The sequence below is a fragment of the Lepisosteus oculatus genome, chromosome 17, assembly GCF_040954835.1.
Source record: "Lepisosteus oculatus isolate fLepOcu1 chromosome 17, fLepOcu1.hap2, whole genome shotgun sequence".
Taxonomy (NCBI): Eukaryota; Metazoa; Chordata; class Actinopteri; order Semionotiformes; family Lepisosteidae; genus Lepisosteus; species Lepisosteus oculatus.
The window spans coordinates 11,514,570-11,534,426 of NC_090712.1; the positions used below are offsets into that span (position 1 = coordinate 11,514,570).

At 40.0% G+C, this 19,857-nt stretch overlaps 1 protein-coding gene across 1 annotated transcript; it reads left to right on the plus strand.

Annotated features, from left to right (window-relative positions):
• Nucleotides 1–385: 385 nt before the first annotated feature.
• tarbp1 (TAR (HIV-1) RNA binding protein 1) lies at nt 386–19,797 on the plus strand. Its single transcript, XM_015363082.2, has 30 exons — nt 386–1,432; nt 1,704–1,801; nt 1,938–2,007; nt 2,368–2,516; nt 2,802–2,854; nt 3,145–3,242; nt 3,415–3,550; nt 3,765–3,861; nt 4,401–4,490; nt 4,785–4,932; nt 5,147–5,243; nt 5,779–5,969; nt 6,180–6,274; nt 6,671–6,829; nt 7,299–7,495; nt 7,759–7,984; nt 8,309–8,497; nt 9,694–9,881; nt 10,061–10,132; nt 10,703–10,823; nt 11,381–11,491; nt 12,345–12,494; nt 13,069–13,155; nt 13,463–13,665; nt 13,849–13,930; nt 14,093–14,264; nt 14,408–14,587; nt 15,773–15,897; nt 16,226–16,362; nt 19,094–19,797. Exons 1-30 carry the CDS (start codon nt 478–480, stop codon nt 19,245–19,247), a joined length of 4,830 nt encoding a protein of 1,609 aa, XP_015218568.2. The 5' UTR covers nt 386–477; the 3' UTR covers nt 19,248–19,797.
• The last annotated feature ends 60 nt before the right edge of the window (nt 19,798–19,857 follow it).

Below are 19,857 nucleotides of genomic sequence, written 5' to 3' on the forward strand. Positions count from 1 at the left end.
GTTTTTAGGAGAGTGAGAGGTCGTTGGCTTAACATTTTCTACCAGTATACGAGTTATAGATATGATTCATAAGTCAAATCGAAGTCCCATTCAACACACAGAGACACTAAACAATTGCTTAACGCAAGAAGGAAAAGGAAACGTAAAAAGTAAATACATGATCATGTAAATAAAGTATGTATCGTGGACAGGGGATAATGTCTGGTTTTTAATTGCACGGGCGCACAAATTTATCTGTTGGAAGTTTCCGATTTTACCAGAAAACCGTAAAAGAAAAAGCACAAACCAATACACCTTGGGAGACGACTGCATTTTTATATACACCGCCGTAGTACGTCGTGATGACGTAATCGTAAGCATGCGTAGCCCAGAAGAGCACGTGGAATCCCGGAAGTTATCTTAAATGCAGTTGTGTTGACAGCGTGTTCGACTGTGCCTGCTCCTTTTTCAGTTTTATTGTGCTTAACGGTGCACACAATGACCTCTGTTTTAATAGATGTTCTTTTATTAAACTGCCGGGACTTTGGGGCTGTTTTAGACTCACTCTGCTGGGGAAGCGATTCCTGGCCTCAGACGCAGACGGTAGAAGCTCTAAGTTGTTTTATCAGAAACATTGCTAGTGTGTTGGACCGCACGCCAGCTGGTGATGGGGCTTCCAGTAATCCACCAAACAAGAGGCAGATTCTCGATAAGGTAGAAAATGTAGTGTGGGATCATTGTTTCCCGCTGTTGTTTAAATTTTCCCGTGAAAAAGAATTGAGCAAACATAATAACAACGGTCAGAGGAGGGAGATTATCCCTGCGGTTTGCGGATTGTTAAACGCCTGTCTCGGACTATGTGGCCGCTCTGACACGGCAGAGAGAGTGGTAGATACCGCTCTGCCTTTTATGCTTGCAGGGGTTGACGAGGACAGCTTGGAATTGTCCAGCGATGGGTGCTTGGATGCAGATATCGCTGTTGAGGTTATAGCTGCTGCACTACCATTCATTTCATCTGAGCCACGGACGACGCACAGAGTGCTTATTGCTGCTTTCACTTGCATTAGGAAACATAAAGATCACGTAGTGTCAAAAGTGACAATCAGGATTTTATCCACTCTTCTGAACTACAGCAAAATGAGGAAAACGGATACGCTGCAACGCATCTTAGAAGATTTAAGCGTCTGGCAGGTGGAGGACAGCAGCCCCAGTGTGACTGGACGCATCCTGCTGTGCCTGACAGCTCTCTCAGACCACATGTTCTCGCTCTGTGCCGAGACCACCGAATACCCAGACCCCCGGCTCTCCGAGCGCTTCTGGAAGACCGTTCAGAACGGATTGATTCACAGAGACAACGTATCGCGCAAAAGAGCCCTTTACTTGTTGAAGAGATGCATTGCCGTCTCGGAAGCAACGAATACTGCTTTCCACAGCGGTCCACCAGAGGCCAGCGGTAAGAGTGTATTAACGGTATGAGGAACAGCCGAGTAATGCTCAGTACTGGATATGCCATTTCTGCTCATTTGTATTTCTTTTAATTTTAATATTATAACTACAAGTGCCATCCCCTGTAGTTGCAAAGGTGATACTTCTGAACGTATTTGTGAAGATGGATATTTTAAAGACAAATTTTGGATTCCAAAAATAGGTCCAGTATCGTAATCAAGGCTGGAATAGGGAACACTGGTAGGTCATGTCATTGCCCTGTCCATGTGTGTTTGCAGGGGTCAGTCTGTTTTGGTGGGCTCCAGACCAACATCAGCTTCTGCTGGGATTTTGGGAAGATTACATTTTAATAATGGAGACTTTGGATGAAAACCAGGTATAACACCTAAAACACACTATATATATTCTTATAAAATAGTATCTCTTTGACATGAATACAAATGCTTCCATTACAGTTCCAGGAAAGAAGTCCAGATAACACCTCACATAATTCCTTATCTGTTTTGTTTTAGATTCATGTTGTCAGGCCTGTGCTGAACAGAATTAATAAACTCATGGAGGTGTCTATGATGGATAGACAAGGTAATGTTCTGAATGCTGTATTAAAGGAAAGATATGATGCCCATAACGCATTCCTTTGTCCAATTTTTATGTTTTACAAACTACAATCTCTGGTACAATTGATGCTGCTTAAGAAGCAAAGTTGGTCCACGCATGTTTTCTTAAAATAAGATGAAAAATGCCTAAAATATTAAGCACCTGATATTGGCACATATGACAGTTCACAGCCTATAAAACCTCAAACTGATTTGAAGTAGGAACCACAATAAAATCTCCTTATTTAAAGCCTTCTCTTCTTTTTCTTTGTTGCAGTTTTTTTCCACTGAGCAAAACTCTGAGCCAGTTGTTTCCCTGTTCTTACTCCCATCTGTTTTGTCCCAGACCGCTGCTGGTTCCACCCCAGCTGGCTGGTATGTGTGTACAGGAGGATGTTCGACAGTGAGAATAAAACTGTGATGAGAGTAGGGGTGTGCCACCTGCTGGACATGTCTGTGATGGACTTGCCCATGTTCTCCCTGGGCTTCTCTGAGGTAGGCATGGCAGGTTTGTTCTACACTATCCTTCTGACCTGTTGAATTATAGAGAAAAAGAGCTTCTTCGATTCTTCCTGGATGCAGGGGTTTTCCAGTCTAGAACTTCTCAGCTAATGAAGTATGAAGTTTGGAAACTCACGGAAACCAATACATTTCAGAACGATAAAAAGCTAAGCAGCAGGTCCAGGTTTTAAATCTTCTAAGAGTACTCACGTTGATTTTTTTTTTCCCCAAACAAAGTTCAGAACTGAACCACGATGACTGTTCTGTTTATTTTTACAGTTCATTGTGGGTCCGTTCCTGGATGTCCTGGCAGAAAGCACATTGTTTAACAGGTGAGCCAGGTTATTTAAACATCAGTTATTGTCAACAGCTGCCCATAAAGAAAATATACGTCAAACATAAAGGAAATATATTATGCCACAAAACGTATTGTTGGAAGTTTACCAAAAAGTTTACTGTGATTATCCCATTATATATAGAAAAGCCCTGAAGTAGAGAAGTTCTTTCTCTCCAGGACACTACTGAGAGAATTCTGAAATAAGAACTTGTAATGTGTAAATGTTTCCTTTGCATTAGAAGATGATAAAAATGTACACCTCACGATAGTGGTTTGCTGTGTTAGGTCTGTAGGACAGAGCATCGGGGAGTGCCCTGAACTGGCAATCAAGCTGCAAAGGTTTCTAGTGACTTTCATCAGTAGTCTGCCAAAGGAGAAACAAGGTAAGAGCATATCTCAAACTGAAATGGCCAGGTTTCCAGAGACCAAATTAATTGTAGTTTTGTGTTTGGTTGTGTCTGTCTTACTGGTGCTGCCTAGATCTACAGATCTTATAGTTAAGTGATTGTTTCATTGAAGAAATACCATACCAGTCTCCATATTGCCTTCCTGCAGGAAGTGTGCTGCTGCAGATGGTTCAGAACCTGGCATGTCGTCACTGGTGTGCTGTTCCCCTCCTGTTCATCTCTCAGGCACTATCCCAGCTCCCATGCTGTTCAGCCCTTGGACTGGAGGGTCTGTGTGCTCTTAGGTAGGACTCCCGGGCTACTGCTTTCAATCTACGGTGCTTACTGCAATGCTAACAGCACACAATTGATATCTGTATTCCATACATAAATGACTGAATGTAAGAAATGTTTCATTTTAGCACCCCCTCACCTGAATCAGAGCCCTCACCCTGATGACCAGGTAATTGTGCAACAAAAACCGATGGGTCAGAAGCAATGTATATCTTTATTTTTCAGAGAGGTTCTCCGCTGTACCATGATTACTCACCAGGTTCTGCTGCGAGGTGCTGCTCAGTGTTTCCTGCTCCAGAGTGCCCTGAATTTAACTGATGTGGTAAGAGAATCACCTGCCTTCTTGCATGCCTGTGATACAAGTAATACTTCACAAGGCCGTGGCATTTAGGGTTTTAAACCTTTTTTTTATTAGTTGTTTTTATTTTGTAAAGACATTAATCTTTTTCTTTTCTCCATCTCTCAATAAGTTTACATTGTGCTTTCAAACTCTCGCTCCTACAGTGTGGGGTGTCCTGGTGTCTGATAAGGTGTTTTTGATATAAACTGGCTATGGCAACACACGTTTGTTTTCCCATGCCTGACAGAGGAGATGGCACCAGTTTGAGAAGTTATGCTTCTCTTGTTGACATCACTGCTTGCCTGTTGATGCGTGGTGAGTCACAGGGGCCTCTGATAGATCCCTTAGAGGCCCTTGGCTGAATATTCCTAATTGTACCTCACCACCTGGGGACATGATCAGGCTGATGGCTTTAGAATTCCATTTTTTAATTTAAAGAATAGTGTTTCTTCTCCTGGGAGAAACCGATTGTTTAAGTACTTCCTTCACCGTTGGTGTCTGAGGCCTGCATGTATCCACAGACCACAGTAACCCTGGAGGATGTCTTCAGCTTCCTCAAGCATTTCAGAACGGAGGAGTCACTGTGCAGAGGAGCGTTGCTCTGGACTCAAGTAAGACGACCATTATGTCCTAGTACCCAATGGTATATTCCTAGCAATTGGTCTGCAGAGTTATTGAATACAAAATGAACAGGGTGGACATTATTGTTAAAAAATGCAATGCATGCTTCACATTTTTTAAATTGGAACAATAAGTTCTAAAGGAAAACCCCTTCCTTGAATGTTTCTCATTTGTTCTTCATTTATAATTGGAACTTTATGGAAGTGTGGCTCATTCTTGATGATAATGATAAGTCCTGTTGACCTCTGAATCATGTGTAATCTCACAAAACTCTCAATTTGCAGCTTTGTAACTGGCTGCACAGCAATGAGCGTTTGTTCAAGCCTGGAGTCAATGACAAGAACACATATTCAGGAAATGGAGACAGTGTGACAGTGTGCAGTTTTGTGCAGAACCTGGTGGAGTCATTCCTGAGAGTTCCTGCAAGCACAGGTGAGGGGAAGTGTCCTGTAATTGTACTCTCATCCTGTAAGCAATTTCTTACTGTACAGTATGTCTCCCAGGGAAAATTGTCACACAACTTGTGTTAACTGATGATTTATCTCATTTTGAAGCTTATCACTGTATTGCATTTGTTAAAACTGTATTAGAATCCTTATTTGTTTCTCTTTACAAAACAGTTAGAGGTCATGGTTTTGTCTCTCAGGACTCCCAAGCACCTTGCCAGACTGGGGTGATGCTGAGCTGGTAGCAAGAGCAATACTGTTGGCTGCTGATCTGGAGGAGCAACATGGACGGAAGAGGTGCTCTTTGTTCAGATGCACTAGATGTTAGACGTTAAGAGCAGACTCTGTGTGTAACCACCCTTTGTGGGTTTTGTTATAGGTTCGGGACATCTCAAACTCACACCTGAATGTCATCTCATTGATTGGAACTCCTGACTCCAATTACCCCCTTTATTAAAGGTCATTATCCTAGAGGTTCACATATTTTTACAGCATAAGCAGTGAATGTTTAAACAATGTGTCCAATATAGACAAGAAAAAGCATAATCGTTTGTGTGTTAATTATTTAATCAGATTGTTTTTGTGTCTATTATTATTAGTTAGCTGAAGATCAAAGCACCCTTTAGGAGCAGATAATGCAGGAATACAGATGATCCCAAATGGTTCATAAACTTTTCCTCACAACTGTGCCGGCAAAGATCAGAAAGGTTCTCCTTTCTAGGGGAATAACCCTTGTCCAATGAAACCAGTGCCTGAATGTTTTAATTGGAGTCATCTTGTCTTGACACCTATAGCACGTACAGTATGCTGATGTGTCTTTTGTACTGTTCAGTGAAGCAGGAGCATCTGAGCCTGGACTGGGACGACTGCTGGGCCCCCTTATGGACACGCTGCACAGACTCAGCACCAATGTCTACTTGCCTGTGCACAAGACTGACAAGAGCTTGCAGTTACTGCTCGCTCTGCTGCAGCTCTGTCACGGAAAAGACAATAGCCTATCTCTGCAGGGAAAAGCTCACCAGGGTCAGTACTGCACAGAGTACTGGTTATATTTATTCCAAAAGAAGTGAAAACCTAAATTTTGACTAAACTGAGCACCTGATATACCTTAGTCTGCAGTCTTTTTAATGCCAAAGAAATGTATATATTACTATGCAGTACTTTTGTACAGCACGAATAGGAGAATTTATACACAGGAGTTCCTTGAGTTAATGTGCTTTCTTAAAATTCCAGATTCTGTCATAACTGCTTTAGAAGAAGCTGTGCTGGCCAGCACTGGGTCAGTTCTGGAGTACATTCTGAGGAGGCTGAGCAGTGAACTGTGTACAGTGAGTTTATCCAGTGTGTCCTTCAACTGTTCACGACATTCTGTGCTGCAACATGTCAATGTTGGCCATTTTCATCTTTCTTTTTATATAATAAATGGAGCCATCACATATCAACTTGTTTGTGTTTTACATTTTCACTTTTTAAACAATTAACCTCCCAGTCCTTTTGTTTTGCTCTGTGTGACAGCCCAGAATGTACTTTGGTTGCATCATAGATTGCAGTATTATGGATTACCATGTGTTTCGGACTATTGAGGAAACTGAGTATATAACTGTACCTATAACTAAAAAATGATATTGTGGTGGAATATAGTGTCTTTAGTGTCTGGTCTGCCTTCAAGCATTGCAGTTTAAGAAACAAATTCTTCTTCTTCTTCTATCTGTTGTGGTTCTCAGCTCTCCGATATTGAGCGCTGCCGTCTGTATCTTTCTGTGCTACGTGAGCTGGTCAGACTGTACACTGCAGTTGGCTGGCACAGGACCTCCTGGCTCCAGAGCTTCATCCTGTCACTGCTCAAGAGCTGCTTGAGGAACCTGCAACTGCAGAGAGAGCAGGTACATCACTGATATATCTGTTTTACTGTTTATTTTACATCACTGATTTACTGTTTTGCTGCAGTTGTGTCATATATAAACTTATAACACTAGATGGCATAGTTTTCCATTGGATAGATGACCATGTGCTAATGCTTCGGATGCTCTTAACATGGAGAATGTCAGGCCTTTGGAACACTTTTGATATTATGTAATGTTATAAGCAACAAAGTTTTAACAGGAACAAAAAAAAAAGTCCAGACTTGACCAGATTTCTGTTGTTGGAATTCTACAGAAGAAAAAATGAACTTTCTTGTATCACATTCCCTTTAATTTATTACTGCTGCCTGTGTGTGTATTAAATGTTCATAGATGGATGTCCCATTTTTCTAACAAAATCTGTAAGAAGAGCAGATTTCGTTTTCTATTCCAACACTATAATAATGTCTGCATTCACTCCAGGCAATTTAATCTCTGTATTTCCTTGCAGTGCCCCCAACTGGAGGCGCAAGTCCAGAGGTCCGTAAGCATGGCGTCTTTAGCATGGGTCTGTGAGGTGGTAGACAGACACCACGAGAAGCTTGACTCTAATTCCACCAAGGCTCTCGCAGAGTTAATTGCCCATATCTCATCTGCCCCCATGAACCAGGCGTTGGACAAACCTGATGCCGGTGGAGACCAGCAGGGGTCAGTGTAACAGCTGTCATTTAATAATGTGTTTACTAACGTTGTTGCAGAGTAAAGGTAGAAATTCTCATATAAACCGTTATGAGATTCGTAGTTATTGATAGAGTCAATACAAAATGAAAGACTGTGTTCAGTGTTATTTGTGTGCATACTGTATTTACCAAAACATAACAATTAAAAAGTACTTCTGTGAGATATTCCTCATTCATTGCTCAGGTCCTGCTGTCAGTCCACGCTGATGCTCATATTCCTTTATTTTGCAGTACCGTTGAAGAGCTGTCCTCTTTGCAGGGCTGGGGCCGAGTGGCTGCACAGTTTGTTCAGGACCAGTGGACGTGTCTGCATTTTGTGTTTAAGCATCATGTCCAGCCTAACACTGTCGTCCCTCAGCCTTCCATTGTTCTGAAAGCAGCTTTGGAGGCCCTGGCTATCCTGCCATGTGACCATGTTCTGCCAGTGCTGTGTTGTATGAGAACAGTACTTCCCAAGGTCTGCTTCTTTAGTCCTCTCTTTCCATACAGATGTACTCAAGAAACTTTTTATTAGCCAGCATAAATGTCGTAGTGGTTCAAATAAAATACCTAAGTATTGACTTGTTAATCCATTTTAGGTTCTTGACATTGATCGATCTCTTAACATAACATTCATCCTTGTTACTGTATTTATCATTTTTAACGATGATAGGTTAGAGCAAACCCGTGCACTAAGCCAAAAACTCAATCAGAATCTTTGCATTAGAGATATGCATTTATATGAGTGAATATAGGATGCTTGGTAACAAACCTGAGCCTGCTTGTCTCTGCTCTGCAACAGCTATTGTTTTCAGATGCATCTCTGTGCGTGGAGGCTATGACTGTGACATGGAAGGTGGTCCAAGGCCTCAGCAGCAATCCACATGATTTCTGGACAGCTCTTCAAGGCTTCGTCCTCTTTGCATTTGACCACAGTGTTCTGGAGCTCAGCTCCAAGGAAGGGTGTCTGATTACATCTACGGTGAAGGAGGTAAAATCTGTTTGTATCTAGGGGGTCATACAGTGTCTGTTCTGCCTTGGATTTTGGTTGCTTTACTGAGGACAGTTAGCTTTGTATGAGGACTGGGTTAGACAATACTGCTGTTGTTCCTGCAATTTACAGGTTTGGATCTGATATTGAGTTAGATTTATATGCCAGAATATTTTTAGGCTAAACTGTGGTAAAATAGAGGTTATGCTCGTAGATTTAGAAACCTCGGTGTTACCTTTGAGACCATGCTATCAGTTGAAACTAACAGTGTCCCACTGATATCTTTTGCATCTTTGTAACAAACCCGTGGCTAAGCCTGATGCTGAAATATTCATGCATGGCTTTATTGTTAAGATTAGACTTCTGTAATATCTTACTTACTAGATTATCTTCTAAAGTATTAAATGGGTTTTAAAATGACTGACCTCTACATTGTTTGCTAACTAAAAGCCCTCTTGTGCACAATTCCCATCCTCTGTAAATGGCACTGGTTGCTACAGCAATTTAAAGTGGATTTCAGTTCTTCTGTTCACTTATATGACACTGAATGATCTTGGTTCAGATTATTTTAGGGACCTATTGCACAAGTATAGTCTGCTTTTTAATCTGAAATTACAAAGATGAGGTTCCGCACAAAGGGTGATAGAGCAAATTAATTCAACTCTTTGACTGTCCTCTATTTTCAAAACTCACTTAAAAAAAACAGGGAGAATTATTAATCCATATTCAATGCTTTCTGAGTCACACTTTTCCTCTGTCCCTTTGGTGACGGAATTCATCATATGATTAATTGCTGCAGAAAATATTGGCAGGTCATCCATCCTTTTGACTGCAAGGAAAGTGCAGGTCATAAACTCAGGAGTTGTGAGCTTGTATTTTTTAAACACTATACACAAAGGAGTTTTTTTGTGTTATATTTATCATAGATTAAGAAGCAAGAGCTGTAATATGATTTTTTTTGTTTGCTGTATTCCTCTAAATTGGTCTTCTAGCCATCATCTTAAAATAGGCATTTGTAAAGAATAGAATGAAGAATGAATATGACTGGTGATCTTAAAATGTATGTTTTGGCTTGCAGCTCAGTTTCATTTTCTGTTTTACACCAGAACTGACAGTTTCCAACAGAGATAAGATTAAACACCTATATATAAGGCACTGGAAACACCACCATCATTCCTGTTTTTGTTCTTATACAGATTGCTTCAGAATTAATTGAAATGTCCCAGGTGAAAATGGGAGTCTTTAACATTCTCATTAAACACTGTTGTGAGACCTGGCTGCCTCCTGACCCTGGGGATGAGAGTGCTTTCTCCAGTGCCTTAAACCACTTGGACATTATCACAGAAGCCTGCATTCATGGGCCTGTCTTCAGGAGAGACCAGAGGTTAGTTGATCTTTATTTTTCTTCCAGACTGTGAAAGATTAATGCTTAATGCTGGTAATTATTAATATGGGTAACATCTATAGGTAGGGAATCTACATTGACTGTGTCTTTATAGTTCAGTTATTGTTTTGTGTGTCAGAGCTTTTGGTGTTGAATTTAACAGGTGTTTCTTGATTTAGGTTGATTCAAGATGTACAGACATATGTTGAACAACTTGGAGATGAATGTGCTGCAAATACTGTTGTCAAAAGGTAAACTCATTTCACTTGAGTGTTACAGTGCACTGTCACATTATTGAACGTATAACCTGGAAGCTAGGATGAAACTGAGAATTGGAATTTATCATTGGATTGAATCAAACATTTCTTTTCTATGTGTAGAACAGTGCTTTTAAAGCACAAGAGGACCTTTTTAATCCTAATACAATCAAAAACATCAAATGCCACACCACTAGATTTGATACAACTATCAAACAAGCTAGCCGGGCCTATTGCCCTCCCCTCATTTAGAAACTTTGAATTTTCTTAATAATGGATAAAATATGCAACCAAAGGGATAGGCAAAGCCAGTATGCAACCTGTATGGCGATAATGAGAAATGCAGCATGTGCTTTGGAGTGTAATGTTAGAAAATGGATAAATACTGCTTTGATAACAATGTACAAAAACAAATATTTGTACAACTTTGTATACTAGTGTTAACCTGTACCAAATGGTGTGTCATTCTGCTCGCCATTATGTAGGCAATTATGTCCTGTATCCATTGAATTTCTAAGAGTTTGTAAGCTGCCTGAGGGTGCCATTTTGGGTGCTGTCTTACAGTGATTGGAGGGATGATCTTTATCCCCGGGTTTGTGCCATCACCTTTCTGAGCCGCTTGGATCCTTCAAACAATCTTCATAAAACCTTCATGGAAGAGCTTGTTCTCCAGCTTCTTAAAAAGGTATTTAAATAAAAAAAGAGATATTCAGAATGAAATTCCCACATGTGCATTTGGACTGGTTTAAGTATTGAAAAGTGTGGTGCTTCTAACTAAAAAAATGTAGGATTTGAAACAGAGACTGAACATTGTGGTGAAAAGCTAATAAGTATCTATATGGATGATTTTGTTGCTATTGTTTGTTAAAAGTGAAAAATCAGCGAGCTCAAGACTTAGTTCACGTGTCCAGGACCTTGAACCAAGTTGTTTAACTATTGTGACAGATGTCTTATTTCCTTTTCAAGGGGGAATATTTATTTTAGTGAAATGTAATGAAATGGTATGGTGTTTACACTCCTCTAGTTGAGGGAGCGTCTCTTTCTGATTCTCACACAGCTGCTGTGTGTCTCTGGGCATCGCGAGTGCTTCTGGGCAAGGCTGTGTGACCAAACTGAGGACCTCAGGGCTACTCTCTTAGTCCGTTTCACATGCAGAAATTCTACAGCAGTCAAGTGTTGACATACAACAACACAGCCCCCCCCAGGCCTTCTTGTTCACTCCCTTTTCCCATTTCCCTGCAGGATGAAGAGGTGACCAAATCCAAAGTACGTTACTATGGCAACTCCCTGCAGCACCGCGTGAAGAATAGAGTGTGGCAGACTCTGCTTGTCCTGCTGCCCAGACTGGAGGAGGTCAGCTTCTCTCTGCCGTGTAATAACACACGCATTAGGAAAGGCACTTCTCATACAGAATAACAGTCACTGCACAGGCTGGTGACAGCTGCTGTCACCCCTTCTTGCCAGGACAGGGAATGCAGAAGGTTCCTGTAGATCTGCGTCCATACTGCCTCATCAAGCTCTCACTCCAGTTTAAAAAAATGTTGAACTATTGTTGGACTTCCTCAGACTTAGAGGCTGCAGAATCATTTAGAGGCTGCAGGACCAGTGAGCTTCTCATTCATTTGGTTTCTGTGATCTTGTGGAACCAAGGAACTGTATTTTAAAAAATTTTGATTGAAGAGAATAGAATATGTTATATCATTCACTGCACATATAAATATACATAAACATAATTACATAAATGTGCACGTATATATAAATATACACAAAGAGGATGTGTTGTTCAGCTGAAATATTGTCAAGTCTGGATGAACCCACAGTGAGAGTAGCAGTAAGGTCCCAGGACTTCATCACTGAAGTTATAATCATTAAGCAGCATAAGGGGAATAATGTAACAACATTGAGCAACAACTATACCCAGGCTATCACACTTAACTATGAATGCTGAAATAATCAAAATGATTCCAAAACCATTGAATCTAAACCCAAAAACAGTGTAGTTCAGTTTTGTTAAAACATACAGGTATAAGTGGTGTAATGTTTACTTTGATGTTCAGTAGCTGTTTGGTATGATATAAATCCTATTGCCTTCTAAGTACCCCATTAGATGAAAACACCAGCCTTTGCCTATAACTCAGGAGGTAGTGACTTAAAGGCTGACTTTGGTCTCTGGAGTGAGGCTCATGGAATTTTGTGCTCTCTGCAGGGGTTTGTAGCCAGTGTCCTGGGCAGGGTGTATGAGGCCGGCTTCTGCAGTAACCAGGCATCAGTGAAGTACTTGATTGAGTGGCTGATCACTCTGGTCCTGTTTCATCACCCCGCACTGCTGCACACCTTGTGGGCCTGCTTCCTCCTGGTGAGCTGGTGATGTGGAATACACTACAAGCTTAAACATTGCCATTTAAGTACAGACCTGTCCAAACAGAATTATGGCTATAATTCAAGCAAAAGGTTCTTCCACCAAGTCCTAATTCAGGGGTGTGTCGAAATGATCCAGCTCATTTTCTAGGTTTTAATTTTTTATTACTTTTCAGAATATTAGAGCATTTGTTTTTCTACTTGGAGGTTGTGTATTACAATGAGTAAGTAAAGGTAAAATACATTCTGATTTAATGTATCTTGATTTTAGGCTGTTAGGCCACAAAATGAATTACTTCAGAAAGTGTTTGTTGACTTTCTGTAGGCACTTTATATGTTGATGTAAGTAAAAGTATATCCAATTTCAGCAATTATTTTAGTCAGAGGTCTTCAAGAGGTGTGCTATTCATTACATTTATTATGAGCCATATTAAGGAAATATACTTGAAACAGGATATGAATGTAATTGTTTGTTACTAATCTGCAAATTAAAAGTTCTCTAAAGGTATATAAATAAATGGGATTATTTCAATGTTTTCTTTATGAAATTACTGAATATAATTTATATGTAGGATCAAGAGAAGACAAAAACCAGCATCTGCACGTTCCTGTCTGTGTTAATACACTTTGACATCATTCTTCAAAACGTGGAGGACAAGGTATAATCTGTGTTTCGATGAAGATAGCTTTTTTAAAAAGTTTTTAGTTCTAAAAGAAAAAGATTGACATCCTTCCTCTAGGTTTAAGTGCTTACTGGGTTATTAGAAAAAAATATTTTGTGCATGGAAAAACTTTAAACATGATATTGAACCTGGTAAAACATTTTGTTTTCATTGTTCTTCTGCATTGTGTGTTCTGTGTTTGAGTGACCACTGCCCAAAGCCATCATCGTGTGAATTGTACTGCGATAACCGAAAAGGGAGTGTTGGACTTCTGTTATTAATAACCGTGCTGTTGTGTTGACAGGGTGCACAATGGAGGAGAGCATTAGGCGTCACTCTGCAATGGTGCTTCAGTCCCAACTTCACCGTGCGCTTGTACGCCCTGCTGGCCTTGAAGCGGCTGTGGGGTCTCCAGGGGGCGGCCCCTGGGGATGAGCCGGAGCTGGGGGCTCTGTCTGGGTTGGTGCAGGCCAGCCTGCAGCAGACAGAGGCCATGCAAGGCTCCGGGTATGTACTCTGTGGGTATACAGTTCCAGGCAGGCCCCAGACTTATTTGTATTATGTGGAAATGTCCATCATACTGCCTCTTAGTTTTTTTTTTTCTGTGCTAGTATGTGGAATTTAAAAATTTACTCTGTATCCTTTATCATATGGGCAGTTGTTCTAGTAAGATTGTCCTCCTGCCAACAGGAATGCTGTAAAGAACTGGCAGAGGATTCAGGATCACTTTTTTTTTGGAACATTTCACCCTTTGAAGGACTACAGCATAGAGGTGTGTTTTAAAGCTTAATCAATATTATCTGATGTGGAATATAAATTCATAATGATGTTAAATATAGATGGTTGTATGCTGTTACCTTTTTAGTGAGCAAAATACTAATTTTTGTTTCTAGCCATCATGTCTAACTTTACCTCTTTTTTCCCCACTTTCCAGACCATATTCTACACCTTTCCCAGTCTGTCTGAACTGGCTGATGATGAATGGATTCCGGTGTGGAAATTTGAAAGACATATGGAATTTCCCATAAACTCCATGCTTCCACTGCGAAACCTCCGGACAGATCTGGGCAAGCTGGAAGTCGGACATTGGATTCAGCAGGACAAATGTACGTTGTGGTTGCTGTAAATGAGCAGATTGTTCATTAAACACCTCTTGAGCTTTGGTAGAACTGTTAGAATTAGACCAGCTTTCTGGTGTCATTCCTACTGCTGACTTTCCATTGAGGTCGTTGTTGTCCTGGCTGTGCAGGTGATGGCGAAAAGGAGCTGGAGTGGGTGGAAGTGCAGAAGAAGATGATGCCTTGGAGGCTTTGTGTCCCTGATCAGGATCTAGAGCTTGTGTATCAGCAGAGAGCTGCCCGCTTAGGCAAGCTCAACAGCGCTCTCCTTGTGGTGGCTTCACTGATTGACAAACCTACTAACCTTGGAGGTAAGACGGGCACATTAGTTCTTATTAACAGACTCTTCAGTTTTTCTAAAGCTGAGCTCTTCATGAGGTTCATTACAAATTAATTAGTTGTAAGCACTAACTGTAGTTGTTTCGGTGTAGGGCTTAAATTAATAATTGCATCATTGAGTTTGTGCATTTTCTTGCAGTGTACAGAAACCTCTTGTTCTACGAGCTTTAGTTCTTCCTCAAAAACTGTGCGTAAGGTGAAAACTACTAAATTAAATTCCATTATTTTCCATGTTCTAGTCTCTGATTAGTTCTAGAACTCAACAATGTTCCCTCAAACACCAAAGCCTCACCTTAATACGTAATGTTACCTAATTGTGAAAATTTATAACAGTTTTGATTAAGTATTTAAATAACATGCTTATTGTCATTAGCCGATGCATAAACATAGTTAGGAAAAGATTAACATGCCTGTTTATTTGTGGTACAGTAGTTGTATCGTTGCACCAAATACATAGACATCTGGTGCTATCCTGTACTATTTGCACTTAACACATATGAGCCTTTATTATAAAGAAGTGAAAATAAAATAAATAAAATAGTTAAAAAGTTAAAATATAATAAAGAATAAAAACTCAATTCCTCATACAAAAAGATGAGAGAAAACAAGAATCTCAGCAATGCTTCATGAAAACCAAGCTCTTAAGAGTGAAAATCAGCTTGTTATATGGGAAAAATAGGCAGCAATTACTACATCTTGTATAAATGAAGACAGATCTCTTGCCGTAAGTGGTTTAGTATGAATTGCTACCATACTGAAAACCTCATGAGAAACAGAAAATGTGTTAATTTTTGCATTGTGTAACCTGCATAGATTTACATTCATAGATAAGAGATTTCCAGGAGAGTGCTGCTTGTCAGTTTGAGTTGCTACGCACTGGGATAGTATTTACAATCGGGCATTGCACATTAAACTCTAAGTTAGGCCGAAATTACCCGTCTTGCTATTTTTGTGATGTGATAATTTGTGATCTGTTTCTGTTAAAAGATTTAATAGTTTTAAATTTTACTGTAGATAATTATAAAGAAAGTAGTCATATTATGAAAGACTAGGTATTTCTGCTCTTAAAAAAAAGAACCTGTCAGTCTAAATAAGGAAATGGTTATTCACCTATTATGTATCTGGGGAGACATTTTTTCAACCTTGTGTACATACAGGTCTGTGCCGGACGTGTGAGATCTTCGGGGCCTCTGCACTGGTGCTGGACAGCCTCCACTATGTTAGTGACAAACACTTTCAGGCTCTCAGTGTGTCTGCAGAGCTCTGGTTCCCTTTGCTGGAGGTGAGTTCTGCTGCCTCTCCTGGCTCTTTTCTCCTGTCTCTTTACTAGAGTTGTGCTCATTTCAGTCACCTAGAATTTAGCCCTTGTTTATTCTGTGATTAATACCCAAGAAGTTGGTTAAGGTGCAGCACCATATTTTACCTTTTTGTATTCCGAATGGAAAAAAAACAGTTTAATTCAGGGAGTTCATCCAGGCGAGTGCTGATGCATAATAACAATCCATGTATTGCAGAACCAAATATTTGATTTTAATTGCTGTCAAAGATTCTGGAGCCAAAAAGGTGTTTTCTACAATCATTGTGAATTGTCTACTGTCTTCTCTGAGCAGGTGAAGCCCCCTCAGCTGGCTGACTATCTAGAGCAAAAGAAGACTGAAGGCTACAGTATAGTGGGCGTGGAACAGACCGCAAACAGTCAAAGTCTGGCTGACTACAAGTTCCCAGAAAAAACCCTGCTGCTCCTGGGGTGAGCACTTCCTTGTTTCTGATAGACCTGTGCCAGAACTATACAGACACCTTTTAAACAGATTCGGGAGATGCAGTCTTCGACTTCAACATTGATCTAAAACATATTTTTCAGAGTGCTAAGAGTGATAAATAGTAAATAGTTGTAAACATTTGTCAGTTTTCCAAAAATCTGGTTTTGCCTGACAACAGCTCTTGATTAGATCGATCTTTTATGGCTCCAATGAATACAGGGAGAGATGTAAGGACTGCGTCACACTTGGTTGTAGACAGCACTTAGGGAAATGCAGCTCAGGTCATGGTGCCCTTCCGTTTGTTAATTCAAATAATGAATGGAGTCTTGAAGAAGACATTGATTGCAGGGGTGTTTGTTTGCCACATGCTGTTATCATAGGCCACAGTGACCTGCACTGTGCTGCTACTGTCTGTGGCTCCTCTGGTTATAATGCTGGCAGTTGCTTGTTTCAGAACTCCTCCCTTGTCTTTGAACCGATAATGCTCTTCCACACAAACAGTCCGTTACTTTCTTACCTCTTCCACCTCTTGCTGACAGATGCTTCTAATTTAAAACGGCCTCCAAGCTAGTGATACTCTTAAGTTTAATTAAGATAATTGCTTAAATCTTCCCACTACACCATGTGGATTTACAAACCTGCCCAGGCTTGCTTGTGCATTAATTTGTTTACAAACACTTATCATGTCTAGGATCATATCAGTATGGCACTTCACAGTACAGAATGAAGCATGCAATTACAGTCTTGTATTTGACCTTGTGAAATGGTATTTGTTAGTGTGTTTTGCAATCTGTAACCTGTGCACTGTTGTTGCAAGTGTAAAGGTTTAGGGTGCCTTGCCAAATAATACTTGATGGCTCTTCAGAACTTCAGGATTTGTTATATCCTAAAGGTCCTGTTAAATTTTTGCTAATGACTGGAGGTTCAACAGCTGCACAAAAGTATGAGGCAAAGCTTTTTAAAGGTCTAGTGAGTGAGATGATAAAGCTTAGATTCCTAGATAATGAACTCCACATATAATAATAATTCTCAAGTTACAGACATTAGGTATTTAAAGTAATGTGTGTTTTTGGATTTGGTACTGGTTAATAGGTAAAAAGGAAGGTAAGATAGAAAGATAAGGGAAAAAAAACTCAAATTGGAGTAATGTAATTAGTACTCCAGGGATCTGTATGTGGACCACAGCTCTTCTAATTTATATCAATCATCTAGGTTAAGGCTGAAGGAACGAGCTGCACTGACAGGCTAAAAGAGCTGAACATTTGTAGTCTTCAACAGAGAAAACTACAAGTGCACCTGATTAACAAATTCAGAATCCTCAAAGACATTGAACTAAACTGAACTTCAACATAATCTGCAATGAAACACAAACCAGAAAACAATTTGAAACTACATGGAAGGGCATATAAAACTGAGATCAGCAGGTGCATTGTTAAACAAACAGTTGTAGGAATATGGAACATGTTACCAAGCCCAATTGTTGAAGCCCGTACCCTGACTTTTTTCAATAAAAGGCTAGGTGAGATCCTTGGATTAAATTATTAATCAGCAACCAAAGGGCATGGGCCAAGCAGTCTTCTTTCATTTGTAATCCTTTTTCCTATTATTATTCCTATATTGGTATTCAATAGCACAAAAGTGTGCAGTTAGAGCAAATGTACAGATAGGTTGGGTTATATATGTGTGCACATATGATTGCAATTATAGACAATACTTTGCAATATGTTTTATCTCTTCTGCTTTAAATCTACCAGAAATTAAAATTCATTTAATGTAGCATCCTCGTCAACCTTTAATTGATGCCATTGCACAGAGTTTGATCTTGAATGGACATAAAAAAAGACAGCAGTTTTACTGCTGCAGAGATCTTCCGCTGCCACAGGGTGATAATGGCATGAATAAGCAAACTAGATCTACAGCTGATGGGATGTAACCATATGGTGTTGTAAAGAAGAAATTATCTGGTATGTTGCATTGAATGAATGGCACATATGATTGTAGAACAGTCAAAGCAAACACTGTTTCTGCTGTCAGGACCAGATGGAACATTTATCATCAGTATGTACTTCCCCTATTGGTTCCAGCCTATTGTGCAGTGCAGATATAACTGAAGCTCTGGCTCTTTCATATCTGAGTTGGCTGGTGTTCAGCTGTGGGTCGTATGACTTAAGGGCTGAGTGTTGCCAATATAACAGATTTCCTGGGTTTTTTATTTATGTAGTTTACAGACTACATTGTTCTATTAAAGTAATATACCATAATGTTATTTCTGGTTAACTCAACACGGTGGGTAGAGCTGAGCATTTTCATATAAATCTAACTGCATTTTTAGAATTGTGGTAATCTCTTACTTATGCGTAACGTAAAATAACAAATTTTGTAACAAATTACGTTTAACCGTTCAATGCTTTTGCATTTGATTTGGAGTACATTGTTGCTATGGCTTGGATCCAAAATGACAGAAGCCTTCCGCCGATGAGGTTTGTTTGCTAGTTCCCATTTAATTCCCACAAAGCAGTAAACTAGTATGGCCCTATAAATATTAAGAAAATAAAATGTCTTGAGTCGCGGGGCCTGTCAGAGGCCGTGCAGAACAGATCCCGCCTCTCTGTGGAAAGATGTTCCTCTACAATTGAAAGTGATGTATTTCATATGATATCGACCATGCTGTGCTGACGGGTTTTAATCTCTTTGTCGGTTTGAACTTTCCTCCAACAGAAATGAACGGGAGGGTATCCCGGCAAACCTCCTGCAGTTGCTGGATGTGTGTGTGGAGATCCCCCAGTTTGGCGTGACCCGCTCGCTCAATGTGCATGTGAGTGGGGCTCTGCTGGTGTGGGAGTATACCCGCCAGCACATGGGGGACCCTTAGAGATCTGCTGGGGTGATTGTCCTCAGGGATCTACAGTCCTGGACACAAGTGCTACTGTTCTACCAAAGAGAGCTCCTTTTAAAAAAAAAAACAGTCTGAACCTGAAAATGGGTTAACAGAAAAGCTGGATTTTAAACAAACCTTGGAAGAGATCATTTGTTATTTGAACTCATTTTAAGGGGGCCCCACCTTTGCCCCTATTGGAATTGAAAGTATATTAATGCTGGTTTTGTAGTCATAAGAATTTCATGGGAACTTCAATGAACTGTTTTATTCTTAAACCACATGAGTGAATGTGGTTGATGGTTTGATATTTGTAATAAGATTTAGTATTTTTAAATTGTTTTAATGTTATACTCAATAAATGTTATAGAAGATTTTAAATCAATCATCAAAACATTGGGTAAGGAATGTGCAAAAAGTCACTGACCTCTTCCTGCAGACTGAATCATCGGCGTGTTCAGGCAGCTAATGTCAGACATGGCAACGATCAAGAAACTATTTAAAGAAATGTTCATTCTTGTCTCAAATAATAAACTGCATTGATCTACCTTGTCTAGGGCAGTTTTGTTTAGTAAACATGTCATGTGTCTACAGTGTGTCTGATGGG